This window comes from Pelodiscus sinensis, chromosome 4, assembly GCF_049634645.1.
Source record: "Pelodiscus sinensis isolate JC-2024 chromosome 4, ASM4963464v1, whole genome shotgun sequence".
NCBI lineage: Eukaryota > Metazoa > Chordata > Testudines > Trionychidae > Pelodiscus > Pelodiscus sinensis.
In genome coordinates, this window is record NC_134714.1 from 76,688,822 (window position 1) to 76,706,805 (window position 17,984).

General features: G+C 39.8%; 1 protein-coding gene across 3 annotated transcripts in view; it reads left to right on the forward strand.

Annotated features, from left to right (window-relative positions):
- IFTAP (intraflagellar transport associated protein) overlaps positions 1–17,984 on the forward strand; it is a 68,514-nt gene that overhangs the window by 25,745 nt on the left and 24,785 nt on the right. For all 3 annotated transcript variants that reach the window (XM_075927510.1, XM_075927507.1, XM_075927509.1), the window contains 3 exons: positions 14,061–14,218; positions 15,439–15,510; positions 17,242–17,308. In XM_075927510.1, coding sequence (XP_075783625.1) covers positions 14,061–14,218; positions 15,439–15,510; positions 17,242–17,308 — 297 coding nt within the window. The remainder of the gene's footprint in view (positions 1–14,060; positions 14,219–15,438; positions 15,511–17,241; positions 17,309–17,984) is intronic.

Genomic DNA, 17,984 nt, shown 5'->3' on the forward strand with positions numbered 1-17,984 from the left:
GAATGTGACTAAAGAAGAGTTATTTACTCCTTTCCATAACACTAGAACTAAGGGTCACCAAAATGAACTCACTAGGTAGCAGGTTCAAAACAAAGTATTTCTTCACATAACACATATTTACCGTGTGGAACTCCTTGCCAGAAGATGTTCTGACTTTAACAGGGTTCAAAAAAGAACTAGATAAATTCATGGTAGGAATTATTCTTCAAAGTAGGAATAAGAGATCCTCCGGAAAAGGGCTTTATTCCGGAGGATCGCGCCAGTCTAGACGCTTTTTTTCGGCTTTTCCCCAAGCCGGAAAAAAAGCGGCGGCCATGTTTATTTAAATCCCCCGCGGATTTCCCTATTCCCAAGTTCAAAATTAGCATGCCCCTTCCGAAGAAGGGGCCAGTGTAGACGTAGCCATGATGATTACCTTTCTGTTAATTTCCTCTGGGGCACCTGGCATTGACCACTGTCAGAAGACATAATACTGGGCTAGATGGACCTTTGATCTGATCCAGTGCGGCTGATCTTATGCCCTTATGAGTCCAATCACTGAAGTTTGCTTACTACCTATGACAGGGTTCAAGAAATTAATTTATTAGTAAGGATTATGCCTCTTGTCTACCAACTCTGAAAAAAGAGTGAACTCAGTACTTTAAAAGTGTACACTCCTGCAAAAGAAGACCCAGATGTTTTTAATATATTATCATTGAAAAAATTGACAAAACATGGCAACACTCCAGGCATAATTGGTAGAGATTGTAATAATTTTTATTGACCCTGTAGTGGGTGGACACTTGAGGGCTAAATTTTAACCCCAGTAAGTCCTATAGTTTCCCTTTCAATACTGTCCTTGGAGTCTCCTTCATCTACAGGAAAGCATGGGCAATGATGGACCATCAGGCAGGCAATGCAGTCTAGTGGTTATAATTTGTTTCTGGAAGAAAGAAACTCTTGCATTTTCCTTGTAGGGTATTCAGAACTTCAGCTTGGGCAGAATCAGACTGCTGGTTTATTTAATAGGATTTGGATAAAGCTGTAATAAAAACAGTGGAAAGAAGCATTCTTTTATAGATCTTATTTCTTTTAACATATGTGTTTATATTTTTCCCAGTTTCATTGTAACTTATTGTGCTAGGGTTTGCTTTTGGTTCGTATGCTCCTTTAAATTTTTAATATAAAAAGGATGAAATAGACACAAATAACAAACATTTACTTTCAGGCTACATTACCTTTCTAGGTTAAGTTTCAGTGAATAGCAAATATTAACAATATGCTGATTGTAAGATTGGACCCATTTTGATGGACCTTCATGGCTCGGTGAAATCCCCTTGATGTCTGTGGAACTCTGCATGGTACAGAAATCCAGTTGCAGGATAAGGGCCTGAGTTAGAAGCCTGAGGAAAGTGGGTTTACAATAGAACTGATGGCACAGCTTTATTGAGGTTGGGAAGATGAATGATATTTGCAGTACTGACCATTCAATAGAGCTGATTTATGCTTCAGATCTTTTTGAATTTCAGCAAAAAAGTCACATATTTTAACTGTCTCTTCCAGCTCTAAAAACATGTTTTGAAATTTGCTAGTACAAAATAATAAGACAGCATCTGCTTGTTTTTCTAACTTCAGAGTGGAATGGGAAGTTCACTAGAGCATAAAATATCTTCTTCCTCCCTTCCACAGAAATGTAGAGAAAAATTAGAAATGGTCCAAGCTGCAAAATTTGCATCTGGATTTTAAATCACCCTTCTAAAAATGTGGAGATGTTTTGATCTAGCATCTGGATTGGCCTGTTACATAGAAAAGACTGTCAGTAGTAAAAGTATGGTCTGAATTTTCTTTGAGGTTTTTTGGGTCCTGTGTTTAAATTCACTGCATTACAGCTATTATATCAGGGATAGCCAATAAGCAGCTGATGGGTCAGATGCAGTTTGCCAGGATTAGCCCTCCTCTCGGGCTGCTGTACATTTTATTTACCTGTACATCTGTAGGTACAGTAATTTGCATGTCCTGTTGACTGCAGTTCGCTGTTCCTGGCCAGCGGGAGCTGCAGAAAGTGGTTGTGTGGACTGCAGTACTTCCCGGCGCTCCCACTGGCCGGGAAGAGTGAATTGGGGCCATTTGGAGCTGCAAACGGCTGTACCAGTGGACGTGCAGGTAAATAAAATCTCTGGCAGGCTGCCGGGACTAACCCTGGTGGACTAGATCTGGTCTGCGGGCTGCTTATCCCCTACTCTTATATTATATAGTCTATATTATATAGTCTGTAGTTCACATCTCAGAGCTTAGTTTGGATCTTGGATATTTGATCAGACACATTAAGAAAATTGTCTTTTTTGTGTGTCTAGTTACATTGTCAATGCTGTATTCAGAGGTGTTGTAGCCAGTGAGGTAATATCTTTTGGTCTAAATTCTGTTGGTGACAGAGACGTTTGTCTCCCTTTTTATCAGTAGAAGTTGGTCCAATAAAAATATTACCTCATTCACCTTGACCCTCAACACTATTATTTTGATACTGTTTCACCCAGCAGCAGGCTGGCTGGCCAGCAGAGGAAATTGGAAACTGACTGACCAGTTTTGTGCTTCCAGGTGGCATTTAAAAGGCATTTTCTTTGTTGTTGTGATCAGGTTAATTTAATTCCCCAGGGAACGTTGAGTGGTGTAGTTAGTTCACACTCCATTTAGCAATAGCTGTCTGCTTCCTTTTTTTCGTTAACCACGTTTAAGAAAACACAACAAATTTAAACTTCAGCATAAGTGGATATGAAGGCATTTTACACATGTGAGTTTAACAGCATGAAGCACAGCTGAAAATAACACAAGGGATAGCAATAAATTTACTTTAATTTAAAAAATGGACCAATAGGATGGTGTTAACCCCAAGAGAAATTTGTAGTAGGCCTCGTATGAGTGGATTTGCCAATAAAAGCAACTAGGCAGTTCAATAAAACTAATTAAATTAATCTGTCATCCCCAGGGAGCTTAAGCAGGGCATGAAATAGGGAAACAACCTCAATTCAGTTTTTTATTGGTGTGTTTTGCTGGATCACTGGAAAATAATTGGTGGAGAGAAAAAAGGTTTGCAATTTCCTATTGATTATAAATTCACTGCCCATCTCTATGTAACTTCCTTTCATCATGGTGCAAAAATCAGCTAGAGCTCTGAAGTTAAAAAACAGCTATATGGATACAATGGGCTGTTACAGATTCATATTACAGTAGAATAATAACAGCTCATCCATTCTCTGAATGATTTTCATCCATAGATGGCAAATATTTACCAAGGGAAGGTGTATATCATTATCTCTACTTTACAAAAAGGGAAACTGAGACTCATAGTGGGGAAGTTAGCAGCCCAAATTTGGAAAGGGGGTTGGGGCAGATTTAGTGTGGTGACTGTTGCCTCTAAAAGGTGCTATGCTAGCAATTGTTTCTTGCAGTTGTTTGGATTTCTAATCAAGCACATTAAAAGAAGTTATTATTTTGTTTTAAATTGTAAAAGATAAAATGTTACTATCTTGGTTGTATAACTGAGGTTTTCCTATTTCCAGAAAGAAGATTTTGGGTTTGAATATTTTGTTCTAAATCTCTTTCTAATGTTTTATACATTGTATGATAGTGTAGTATGCCTATTTATGAAATAGTAATACGCAGTATGTAACAATGATTTGGTCTGATAGTGCACTCTTCCACCAGTGATACCAAAATATTTCATACACATCAATTAACTAAGCCTCAAAACACCCTGCTGAGGTAGGGAAATATTATAGTTCCCTTTTACACATGGTAAACAGATTTGTTCAAAATCATATAGTAGTTCAGTGGATTATGAACCAAGAACATAATACAAGAAGTCTACATCCCCATCTTGTGCAGAAGTAATCAACAGACACAGAAGCCAGGGTGTCTCAAATTGGACACCTCAGAATTGATGAATTCCACATCACTAATCACTTCTGAAAATCTTTTTTATCCTGTTCCCCATTTGTATCATATTTTCTATTACAGTAAAGAAATAAAATGGGAGAAATAAAATGTATGGAACAATTAATATCAGGTGATTGGGCCATTTAAACAACAATAGTTGCCAATTTCAATAATACTTGCCCTGCTTAATGAAACCAACTGAGATATCTGCCAGTTTATTGAATTCCACCTTTATGAGCATTACATACAACTTTTCAACCCGTCTCTGTTCTTATTTGAATATTATTAGGGTCACATCCAGCCATTTATATTGTATCTCTCTCTCTCTCCTTGGAATTTCCCAGCATATATAAATGTAGTAGCTAGGAATTGTGTTGGGGAAGTAAGGAAGTATTTTTACTTTCCAGGTAGAGCTTAAAAGCTTATGGTAGGCTTTGTTATAAAACCAAAAAGTTAATGGAATGAATGCCTTTATGAGCCAGAGACAAATACACCAGGCTTTCCCTCAGTCAAGATAGAATCATAGAACACTAGAACTGGAAGGGACCTCGAGAGGTCATCAAGTCCAGTCCCCTGCCCTCATGGCAGGACCAAGCATCTTCTAGACCATCCCTGATAGATGTCTATCTAACCTGCTCTTAAATATCTCCAGTGATGGAGATTCCATAGCCTCCCTAGGCAATTTATTCCAGTGTTTAACCAACCTGACAGTTAGGAAGTTAGAAATAAAGGTCTAAAGTGTAGCTCACTTCAGTCAAGTTCATGAGAATTAATTACCCATGGGTGTCTGCCATCCTCTTCTGAGAGCCTCCTTGATGCTCACTGCCAGATTTGTCCAGTTTTCCCTACAGAATGCCCCTCTTATTGTGTGTTTTTAGAAGGAATTAATTAATTACCCATAGCTTGTCCACTCCTGATATGTTGTAGTTCCTGTGATCAGGTCAAGCAATGGTAAGATCACACTATATGGGAACCAGGCAATCAAGTCTAGTGCAAATCGTACAAAATATGCCTTTAGGAAGTTGCTCCTGTTTTGTTTTGTTTTTTCCCACATGGTCACTCAACATTTTAGCCAGAATTACATAATGTAATCTACTGCTTTTACTCTGTATAGGTCAGTTCTTTAACTGACATAAATTGATTTAATCCCATCCATAGAGGACCTAGACTGATGTACATCAGCTGGGGTTCTGACCTTATATTTTTGTCTTGGATGTTTTGACTCTTTATAGAATTATTTTTGGCCATTGTTGTGGCACAGATGTTTCTTTCTGTGTTGGAAAAGGTAGGATCTTGCACATTGAGGAAGCTGAAATGGTCAGGTGATCGTGTGCCTTGTGTTTCAACTGAATGGGTGCATATTCAAATATGGAAAGTTTTTAGCAACATCATTGCTGAACCGTGGAAGAAAAATATATATTTTTTAAAAAATGGTCAGATGGGCAAAAAAGTGGCCCAAACAGGAAATGTTAATCTCCAGACATTGAGAACATGTAAAGCAAAGCATAGGCAAAGAATAACTTTTTAACTATTGTATTTAGCTTACAACAAGGACAAAGGAGAAACACTGTTACAGTAAGAGAATAGTTAGGCTTCTGCAAATTTAGAGCAGGGAAGTAAAAGTACACTAAAATAAGGTATGCCAGTAGTTGTTGAATTGTACCTGCCAGCAGCAATCATTTTGTTATTGCAGGATGATAAACAAATAAGACAAAGATTCTCAAAAGGAAAGAACTAAATATAAACAATCAGAACAATCAAAATGTAATAATTAAGATTTGATTCTTTATTCACACCAATGTAAATCAGAGGTAATTCCAATTAAATCAATTGCCCAGATTCATGGAGCACTGATTAGCTAAGGGACTGGGACAGTGGAGTTACACCAATGTAAAACTAGCATAAGTGAACGGAGAATCGGCCCCTTCTCAGCTATACAGTGAGCCCTCGCTACTTCGCGGTTCGACCATCGCGGATTCACGACTTCGCGGACTTTTTTCATTATATTATGTATATACGTGAATCCGCGATGGTCGAACCGCGAAGTAGCGAGGGCTCGCTGTATACATGTTAAATATACATGTCCCTACTTCGCGGATTTTCAACTATCGCGGTCGGGTTTGGAACCTATCTACCGCGATAAACGAGGGTTCACTGTAGTAGAACTTTTAATGAAAAACTATAGCTAACCTATCTTTGCTGTTTATCAGGATCTAGTGCAGGGCTACTCAACTTTGGAAGGCCCAGGGGCCACAATGATACTCACAGCACATGCCAAGGACCGCAACTTAAGTGTGGTTGCATGTACATGCAAATATATATGCAAATAACTTCTTTCACACAGGTGGGCATGAATACAAAGATTAAGGCAAGACTACACAACACGCAGACCCCATTTAAGTCAGTTCTGCTGATATTAGTAAAATGCAATATTTCCCCAATTTCCACCCATATGACAGCACATTTAATAAGCAATGACAGTCCAGGAATTTAACTACTAAAACGCATATTAATAGAAGACTGTTATATTGACTCTACATTGTGGAGCGTGTTCCTAGTGGTGGCTACGTTCAAAGGATCCCACCCGCGAGCCATGTGTTGAGCCCCGTGTAAAACCGAACTGCACTGTGGGCCACAAACAAATGGGCGGCGTGTCGAATAGCCCTGGGCTAGTGGATAAGACTGCAGGAAAGTGAGGGAGAGAACTATAAGACCCGATTCTCCTCTCACTCTGAACAGTATAAATTGGGAATAACTCCACTGAAATCAGAGGAGGCACACTGTTGTAAAATTGATATGTGAGAGAAGAATCAGACCCATAAATATCCTTGTGATAGAAGACATAATATATGATACAGAGAGGAATAGTCTAGGAATTTAGAATGTTAAACAACGGTGAATATAACGTAACATTTCTTACAGGTACTGTCCTATTGCAACCCAGGTTCCTGCTATCTTTTTAAATAGCTCCCTGCTGGCTTTTGCTGCAGCTCAGCCAGCTCTTGCCAGCTCTGTGCACCATGGCGCACGTACTTACTTTCACCTCTGATCTTAACATTTCATAACTTCAGTTGTGTTGCAGTCATTAACTTTTACATGTCAACCAGTGCGTACTCTTATCCCTCTGTTAGAAATGGGGAAACTGTGTTAGAGAAGTTTCTCTGATTTTCTCAAGGTCACAGTGGGAGTCAGTGTCATTGAAATCAATGAGAGTTTTGCTTGAATAAGGCCTTCAATATTTGGCCATTTAATTACTATTGAGTATTAACCTTTCTGAATCCCTAATATCAAATTCAGACTGGTGGGAACATTTGGTCCTTTTCTTTGAAACACAAAGTTGTCCAAACCCTACATTAACTTTCAACCCCATGAAAACCTTCTGAAAGCCAGGAAATTGTGCAAGGATATAAATCGGAGCAGAACTTTCTTCTTCAAAAAAACAAAAACAAACCCCAAACAAAAAACAAACAAACAAAAACAACAAAATAAAATTGTAAAATAAAGCACCAAATTCTGCTCTCAATTAAATCCAGAGTGTCTCCTCTGACTTTGGTGGAGACATTTCAGAATATTGACTGTTGCACCAGAGAGCAGTTTGACCTCATTAATTGAAAAATGAAGAATATGGTGAACTGAAGATGAAAGGTGGAGATGAAAAATGATTATCTGAGGGGCCTGTGCCAATTTCTCCAGGTTATCTTCTGGACTGCCCTCAGCCCCGTGGGTCCCATCCATAGGATGGTTAAGGCAGCTGCCATGGGATCCCCCAAAGCTTGGGGCCTGGGCAGCAACCCCAAACTGTCCTATGGGTAGGACAGCTCTGGACAGCACATCAAATGGGATACACTTCTCTGATACTGATGTGTAGACAAAGCCTGGTACTACTTCTCAGAGGCTCTTCCTAAGAGTCCTATTGACTCCAAGGCCAGACAGGATCATCATAGTCTAACTTCTGATCATCTCCGGCCACAGAACCTCATCTACCCACTCCTATTGGTCATAACATCTGCTGAGTTACTTATATCCTCAATGTAAAGACTTCATGAAATAGAGAATTTACCATTTACTCTGGGCCAAACTAGCAAGTGACCCATGCCCTATGGTGCAGGAATCCCACAGGGTCTCTACCTGTGTGACCTGGGGAAAATTCTGACCCAGCCCAAAATATGGCCATCAGTTAGACTTGAGCATGTGGGCAAGACCCAAAAGCCAATCACCTGCCCAAAAATTTTCTATAGTAAACTAACCTCGCGTCCGATCTCTGGCTGTTGGAGATATTTACTAATAGCAGTCCTATCTGGGCCATGTGCTACTGTAGGCAATTTCATACCTTCCCCCATAGACTTATCAGGACCTCCTTAGAGGTTCCTATTCACTTTCTCACTCACCCATGCCTGTTTGTTGTTTCATTATTAGTTGCTTTAAGATGTTGACAGTGAAAATTCTGAAAAGTAAAATTGAGGTTAGAAAACTTTGTGCAAGTCAAATAACTGAATCCCCGTATAATTTCAGGCATCCTGCTCTGCTACTTTTTATTGTGTTTGTGTCCTATATTTTGGGCCTCTGTGACATGCTAATAAAGGCCAGTGTTGCACATTTGGGTCTTGGCAGGTCAAGAAATGTGGCTGTGAATAATGAGTCAATTACTGCTTTGCCGGCGGGAAGGCAGACCTATCCACCCACTGGCTGGACTGTGGTCCGTCCTCCTTCCACCCAACCCCCCACCTTCATCTCCTTTACAAAGGACAAACAGTTTGATTTCAGATCACTGACAAAGGAATTTAGCCAAAAGATTTGTCTACAAAATGTAGTTTCTTTGGGCTTTATCCAATTTATGATGGAGTGTTTTTAAATGACTTATTTATAATCTCTACTGCAAATGCTTCAGGAGAGGCTAGTTACTGAGATGCATGTGGTAAGGAAGCTATGCACAGCTCTAGCTAGTATATACAAATCAAGAGTAAATCTCACTTACCTGGAGGGAGTATGCCCCAGGCTACTTCTGTAATGTTAAAATCAATCCCCAATGTATATGGTATAGCCTCATTACAGATATGATAGCATATCTTGTAGTCTGTTTGCAGCATGCATTATCTACTGACCTGGGTTGCTTGGGTTTTTTTCTTCCCTGTGACTTTTGCTTCCTTTCCAATTATGAATCTAGCATCTCATGGCTTTTGTGAACATTTCATCAAATGAAATGCTTAGTATTATATATTCCAAAAGCCCTGGAAAGGCTTTGGCAACAAAAACGTTTCTGATCTTCACAACTGACCCAAATGCCTCACCTTTGGTTTGTGGAAGGAAAGAGTGCTACTGGTTGGCTATTTTGGGCTGGAGAATACTACCTGTAGAGATGGAAGGTCTGTATCTGTTGAAATTACACTTGATTGCTTATTTGTTCATTTGAGCTGAATAGCTTTTCGTCTTGAAATCAAGGGGCTAACAGTGGCCCCCAGAAAATATCAGTGAACAAACTTGTGTGCATATTTGTGTGGATAGGGTTGAATTGGAACTGCTTGTTTGTGTGTCATAGGGCTAGGCCATCTTCATTGCTTCCACGGAGTTCTGAGTTGCTGTGCTCTACAGTATAGCAAGAATACATAGCTCTCATAGTACTTTTAATCAGCACATCTCAAAGTGCTTCACAAAGAGAGGTCGGTATCATTACCCCCATTTTACAGATGAGAAAACGGAGGTATGGAATGGCAAAGTGACTTGCCCAGGGTCACCTAGGAGACCAGTGACAGAGCCAGGAATAGATTCCAGGTCTCCTGAGTTACAATGCAGTTCTCTATCCATGCCACTTAGCATTGTCCTTCATTGGTATGGATTGGTACCAGCAGGATCATGGAGCATCAGCCTTACATAGCATGGGCTTGATCCTTCTTCTACTGAAGTAATTGAGATTCTTCCCCACTGATTTAATTGAGAATAGGATTGGGCCCCTTTAAACTATTTTCCAGAGTTATATTTGTGAAAAAGATATTGGTTGTCTGGTGGCCTGGCAAGAACAATCAGCTCAAAGTTTGCCTGGTATCAAAATAAACTGATATCAGTTCTTCAGAATAATGAAACATTTAAATACCTTTGGAAAAGCTTTTGTTTCATATGTATTAAAGTTGTGACACAGGCTTTCAGGCTGCTGGAGCTTTCTTGTTCCATGAAACAGATTTTGTAAGACACGTGGCTGACAGTTCTTGCTAAGCATGAAATATTAGGGATGAGATGAAAGAGTGGCAGAAGGCTCTAATGAAAAATAGAAACAGAAACCAAATTGAGGCCAACATTTATGTATCAAATTTATGTTGCCAAAGGCACAGACATGGGAAGGCATCTGGCTAACAAAATAATTGGAACTTTAGGGCAAGCCGCATTTTAGGGCTCACCACCACCCATTTGAAAAGGATCTATATCTTTTAGTCCTTAACACAGGCTGTTAACTTTTTATCTTAAAAAAATAAAGCGTTTCCAATTATTCAGTTTGCTGTTTCTGTTATTTTGTGGGGCAAGGTGAATGTCTTCAGATAGAAGCCAGTCATCTCAGCTGTAAGACATTTAGGAAAGGTCTTCTAGGCCTGGTTTATACTAGACTAGGAAGGTGGGCTTAAGGTACATACCTCCAGCTATGCAAAATGTGTAGCTGGAGTCGGCTTACCTTAAACCAAGTGTTGGTGGCATCCTCACAGCGGGAGGCTGACGGGACAAATGCTCCTGTCAACTTTCCCTACTCCTCACAAAAAGAGGAGTATCTTACGCCAGTGGGGACTGCCCTCAGTGTTCCATACTAGATCCGCTACATCAAATGCTTGGGAGCATCAATCTTGCACTAAGTATAAAGGTGCCCCATGAGAGTTACAAAGTTGTTTCATTGGTTTGAAAAAAGAGACAGTGGGGAGGAGAGCAAGTGGGGAATGCCCTTGTGTCATTTTTTCTTCAAACACTGTTTAAAAAAAGAAGCCTGTGTAGTTATAAAAGAACAGTGCAAAGACCAGTGTCAAAGGGGGATATTTAGGGGGCAAGAAATGCTCAGAGAATCTTGAGCCATACATCAGAGAGAATGTTTCTGTTGTGCTCCTGGGGCTCCACATCCACCCTGACTCCCCCCAAGCACTTCTTCCTACGGTGCCAGCTGAGGGGCTGACATTGACCGGGCAGGGCCTGGGGCGGGGCGGGGTGGGGCGTGTATTCAGGGAAGAGGCAAGGTGGCTGTGGAGTCTTGTGGTCGGCGGTAGGGTGGGGAGTGCATCCTGGCGGCCACAGGGGTCAGTGGTAGAAGAGAGGCTAACATTGACCTCCTCTGGTCTGGCCGATTCCCTGGTTCAGGCCCAGTCAGGTCCTCAGGGTGCCTGTTCAGGGAGGTACAACCTATATTTTTGCAGCCTTTACTTATATGAGCGAGGACTGCAGGGTTGGCCATAGTATTGTCATGATTTGTACACAATAATGACTGGAGCACAGAGGTGCCTCTAGGGATTAATAAATAACTGGGAGAGTTGATTGCTGTGAATATTAACTGTAAGGCTGTCATTAAGTTCTTGGAAAATGCTCCATTCACACTGCGCATTGAGTGGTGTTATTATGTATGAGTGACTTTAAATGCATGAGACATTTAATCATGCCTTAGAAATACATTGTGGACAGCTTCTTTTTATTAGAAAATATAATTTTCCAATTAAAAATAAGGTAGAGCGTTAGATTGTGCATTATGAGCATGGGCTGGCTCTTGGCATGAAGTGAGACATGCATTTATGCCTGTTGTTCTCAAAGCCATTTAATAACTTATAATGTATCTTTTTATAGGAAAAGAGAATAGTTACACTTCACGATTTTCCCCCTAGAAGCCTCCAAAATATTTTTTGTAGTGGTGCAAAAAGAAAACCCTCTCTTTGTTCAGTGCATGGTCAGCAGTCAGTAAGCTGGTTATTAAACATGCTCTGATTTCCAGGAAAGCCTAGGCTGCGCTTTCATGGCTGAAATCTGGTCAGTCCTACCTCAGCAGATGCACCATAGAAGCATTCCCAGTTTCCTAACTCCTGTTGAAGTTGGGGAAATTTTCACAGGCACAAAAGGCCTGAGGTGTCACCCATCTACTAATTAAAGTCAAATGAAAGTCATTGGTGTCTTTTCAAAATCCTCATCATTAATGTGAAAACTTCATTGGGATGCAGACTGAGGCCAGTGGTGAGTACTTAAGAATCCCACTCAGAAGTCAGAGTAGTCCCACTATTCTAATTTAATCTTCAGTACCAGAGAAGTCCTTCAAGAGAACCTACTTAATCTTTGCACTCATGAACAAGATCAGTAGAGGCATCCTGTCTGACTGTTGTCTACCAAGCAGCAAGTAACCAAATGGGGTTTCAGGAATGCCGTGGAAAACCAAATTAGGACCATGCTAATGCAGAGTGCGATCTGCATTCATTCATTCTATATTGGAGAGGTCCCAATAAGCACTCTCACGCACAGTTCAGATGAATGATGGAGATGCAGCCTTGTTAGTCTGGTCTGGCTGAAACAAAAGACAGGACTATGCAGCACTTTAAAGACTAACAAGATGGTTTATTAGGTGATGAGCTTTCGTGGGCCAGACCCACTTCCTCAGATCAATATGTGGAAGAAAATTGGCACAACCATATATACCAAAGTGATACAATAAAAAAAAAGTGAACCAATACCTAAGAAACCATCTTGTTAGTCTTTAAAGTGCTGCATAGTCCTGTCTTTTGTTTCAGTTCAGATGAAAGCATTCTTTACTTGGGCTGCAAAGAAGAAAAGGAAGCAAATAAATTAGGTACAGCAACTTAGTTACAGACAAGGGTGAACATAGTAATTCCCAATGTAGCCTCTATGTGGGTGTACCAATACAGGATAGAATATTAACCTTGTCCCATGGGGTTCCTCAATCATAATACTTGCAGGTCGTTTGTCATCTAGTTTGTTCCTCCATTGGGGCCCCTCCACATTTCCCTCCTATTATCTAGTTATAGCATTTGTCCCCCCACACCTTCTTCCTGATAGCCATTGCACTGTGGGTAACAGTAGGCTACAAGCCCACACTAGAATCTCTTGTCCTAGACAGGCAGAGATAACAGAACCATTGTCCATGAAGGGGCTTGAATTCTGCAATGAGACTTCAGACACCCACAGTAGCAATGATGCTGACAAGAAACTTCAGAGCTGTATTTCTTCTCTAGACACCAATGGATTTTCCTAGATTGTCTCCAGAGCCACATATGTGAGAGCAGATGCTTGACCTGGCCTTCACTTTAGAGGAGAAGATAGGAAGTACAAGAATTACTCCTCTCTCCTGGTCATCACTTTATCCAGGTCAAAGTTAGAGTTTTCCCATTTGCACAGCAAGAAGATGCTCTAACATTTTAGTGGTATGAAGGAAGAGATGGAAATTACTTAGCATATTGGGAGGAGGATGGCCTTCTTGGTGCAGGAGGCAGCATGAGAAATGGCCAGTGGGGTTTTGGAAATGCAGCTTTTACATGTGTTAAATTATTGAAAGAAGACTGATAATTGCTGGAGTTTGCACCAGTGTTTAGGAGCAGGATTCATATCCTGGTCTGAGTTATATTGGTATAAATCGGATGAAATTCTTTTGAATTACATGCAGTTAATTCATGTATTTCATTGGTATCACAGAACGTTCTGATTCTTTGTGTTCACTTGCCAAGTGAGGTTATGCATACAAGTATGTGTCATTTTGTACAGCATATACATGGTGACCACCCTCTGAACAGAAGTGTTTAAATGAAGAACAAAGTAGCATCCTTCAACATGAACTGGGCTTTTGTTTTTCTGTTTTCCATTCACTGTGTTATTGTCATCTGGTTTTCTGTACAGAAAATGAGACACAATAACAGTGGGTACTTGGAGAACAAGAGTAAAGGGGAATTTGTGTTTTTTATATACAAAATATTTATTCAGTTTCATGAAAAAGATCACACAGTTCATGTCATAACACACGCACGTATCAAAAGCTCCAAGTATGAATGGAAAATGATATTGAATAGACAAAAGAAGCAGTTACAGTAATAATGTGTGTTCCAACAAGATACAATGTGCATTTGTTATGGACCTCTTTTTTTTTCTTGGAGTGTGTATTATGTTTTCTAATGCGCTATGATTTCTCTCTGCAGAAGAATTGGAAATGAAAAGCCAAGTATCTCAAATGGAGTCCATAGAAAATACATTTTCATTGCTGGAGTTGTCAAACAGAAATAAACAGAATGTCTCTCCTATAAGGAACAAAGAGCCATCAGTGTCTCTCTCATCACAATCTCTGGATGAAGACCAGGTAATGAGACTGGCATCAGTCCACAGAGGCAAACATTAAGTTAAAGTGAAGAAAGGCAAAAATATTCATGCACGGAGAGAAAGGTTCCCTCTAAGCTGCACGACAGTACAGCCCCACAGCTGCTTAATCAGCCCCGCCCTGCTGAGGGAGCTGCTGCTGTAGCTGAAGGAGAAGTGCCTCTCCCCCAGCCAGACAGCTCCGTGCGCGGCAGCCCTGTGCCCAGTCCTGTGCTACAAGCAGCTATGGGGCTGTGCTGCCGCGCAGCTTATAGGGAACCTTGATGGAGAAGAGGCGGCACTCTTCTGACTCGAAAGGCACTCAGAATGTGAAGCTGAGGAGATGTACTAGCTGAGTGGTAGTGACTGAAGGGAATATCTGATCTGAAGCAGATTCCATAGAATCCTGTGTAAGGTGTGATGACCTCAGAGGTACTGGGAGGGGAACACACCAGCTGTTTGATTTACTTGTAGAGCTGCTGTAGTATACAACACAGTGTCCTGCAGGGACAATAGACTTGTGTGAATGAAACTCATGCAGGGGTTTTAAAAGAATCACAATCTTTCAGACCCTTTGTATAATATGACTGAAAACAGAAGCTTTGTGCTACTTTTCTCATTGAGAATATGGTTCCATCTTTGGATAAACTGTCTTTTGGCCTCTTGTCTTAGTCACTTGGGAACTGGTTTTCTGCCTTGTAAAGCACCATGCGACTTCCATTATTCCTTAGTTAATAGAACATCCTCATATTTATTTTTGTTGCCCCAGAACAAAAGTTCCAGGCATGATTTCAAATTTTTGTCCCATTGGTCGTTTAATACACAAATTCAGTAATAACTGGACGCACTAGAAACATTGCTACAGTAATAGCACAGAGCATTCCTAATGCAATGAATTGGCTGCTGTAGCCTTTATATCTGCCTTGGGAAAAGAACAGAGAGAACAACTGCCATTGAAAACATTGTTTCTGTTCGAAGTACTGCTGTTGTGCTTATTTTGGTTGCCCCTTGTGTTTCTCCATTAGATCTCATTTGGATATATTTAGGATGATAGTTTCCCTATTCCCTGTTCAGAAACACATTTCATTCACTCTTTATGTTTATTTTACATACATTTTAAAGAACCCAAACTTTTGCTAGTGTAACACAGTGGATGTTTTGAATGTGATCTACATTCTTGTTTCATTTTAATGCATGTAAATATTTCTGCCTACCTACTTACAGATAATGATGGGCAAAGGCTGGAAAGTGGGCTGCTGTGTACTAGGTGACCTGAGTCTGGCAAGAAGAGTGAAGGTAAGATTTGCTTCAATGCTTTTCGAGGTAGGAATTATAAGCAGAACACATCTAATCTCTGTCTCATGCATTAATTTACACATTATTTTACTTGGGGTAGGGAAAGTGCTTGGAAATACAGTGTTTGCTTCCATGATCCTTCTGAGGGAATGAAAAACTCAAGCACCACTATCTACCCAGCTTTTTTCTGTTAAGTTTTTATTTATACTTTTAATATCTTACAGGAGTGTGCTCTTAGCAGTGGCTTAAATTGCCAGAGACTGGATGGAGGGAGGGGTCTTGAACTGGATGAGATTATTAGACCCTATGCATCTCTCGTTTCTCTGTGGTTCTGTGCTACAAGCACAGTGCAATATAGGGCAACTCTCCAACTCATCAGTGCCACTTCAAAGAAGCACAGTACAGCTGTGCTCTAGTGTCTGCTCTCGCTTCCAGTTCATTTACAGGGGTAGCTCAAGATGCTTATTTTGACCTATAAATCCCATTCTGGATTGTGTCTCTTCCCTTCTTTTAATCTAAGACCTGAGGTCAGTTGAGATGCGCTATCTGGCAGTTCCTCGATATGTTTGTCTGGGAATTGGAGGAAAGGATTTTTTCTACTGTGAAAATGACTCCCCACTTTGCTCTTACTGAGCTTAGATTCATTGACCTTCAGCCTCTGTTGCCAGGCTAATCCATTTTCCCAGGCTTTTTCTAAGGAGCTTCATTGAGGGTAATGAGTGGGCAAGGTCTCAGTTTTTTAGCATGACATTGGGTCATTTTAATATTTTTGTAATAATGTATCTATAGAGACCAGACTATTCATATGTTCAGAGTTGCAGACAGGTATACTGTAGAGAAAGTGTGCTAATAAACGTTTCCCTTCTAAGAAAAGCAAGTTCTGAGCCCAAGGAAGAAAAGTTTCTAGTCCCTTCTCTTGTACTTTGATACATGCTGTATATTTAATCTGAAAACTCATTTTATTTTTTATAGGTACTTAGGAGGGAATTTATTTTTAATGTTTAGAAAGGGCTCAGGTGGGTCATAACATTTCTTCTGATCCTCTGCATCCCTCAGCCCAGGGAGTGAACTTAGTGATGTTTTGTCAGGTTTGAATATTTATAAAGTTGTGCCTAACCCTTATGTGAACAATTTTGGTGGGGAGAATCATTGTTACCCTCCCATTATTCACCCATGGGAAATCTTAATGATAAAGCAATGTTATTGCAAAGCATTTTAAATATGCCTAAGACATTTTTAAATGGCCATTGTCAAGGCTAAATAAAATAATTAAAAAGTCCCGATTTAAGTCCGAAAACAATTAATGTAATATTTTTCCTTTTTTTCACTTTAGCCAGTTTGAACAATGAAACTAGAATTGCAAGTTTTTCTTTTGTTTTGGGTCGGTTTCACTTTCTTGGTCTCAAGCAGGGGATTTCCAAGACTGCATAGTAACATTTGTCTCCTGCTCCTGTTTTTGCAATCTTGTAAGTTAAGGAAAACATTGCTATATAACTTTTGCAATATTTCTTTTTAAATTACTTTTTACAGAAACTATACCCAAACATTTCTTTCTTTCAAATAATATCCAAATAAATTTTCAAACTCTTGTAAAAGCTCCAGAGGAGAATGGAGAAACTGATGTAGACAGATACAACTTTTGCTTTGCTCTAAGGTGCAGTGAGTGAGAACAATGGAAAGAATAGACTTAATTTTATATGTCCAGTCTTTTGATTTTGGGCCTTTTCACAGGTGGACAATTACTTGGAGTTGGAAGATTTTGACACAGATGACGAATTTGGTCAAGAGACATGCAGTGGTATGTTTCTTTTCCTCCACTTTTGTAATTGCTCTCTCTCCCTAGCTCCAAATGTGGGACTTTTCCTTCCTCTTTAGATTCTGAGTCAAGCTGTAGTTAGGAACAGTAACTCACACTCTGCAAGAGAATATTGAAGTAATTTCCTTATTCAGTGTTGTAAGAGGTTTAGTACAAGTAACAAATTAAGATGTATTATTCTGAGTACTGGTGAATGGTATTTTTGATAACTGTTCCTGAATTTTTGCTCATACTTTTATTTTATCCATAAATCATTTTGATTTTGCAAAATATCTCAACAAGGCTACCAAGAGATGCAGAATACTAAAGTTCTGTTTATTTGTACTGCGGAGAAACAGTTTAACTCAAACATGGAAATATGTTTGCTACAAATATTTCATTAGTGTTAAAATCTCACAAAGTTGGAAATTTGTATGGACATACCTCACAAATTTGCAGATTTTTCAAAGTTTAATTTGAGATATTTCATACACCTAAGGTCATTTTAATTCACACCCCAAAAATCGTACATGTGCAATTTTGCTAGAGTCTATTCTGTAGCTACTTGTGTGACCCCTGTCACCCATCATTACCACTGAAAACAACAAGTTCTTGTTGTGGCACCTTAAACAACCATTTTATTAGGTCATAAGAATTTGGGTGTTGCAACTCACTTCGC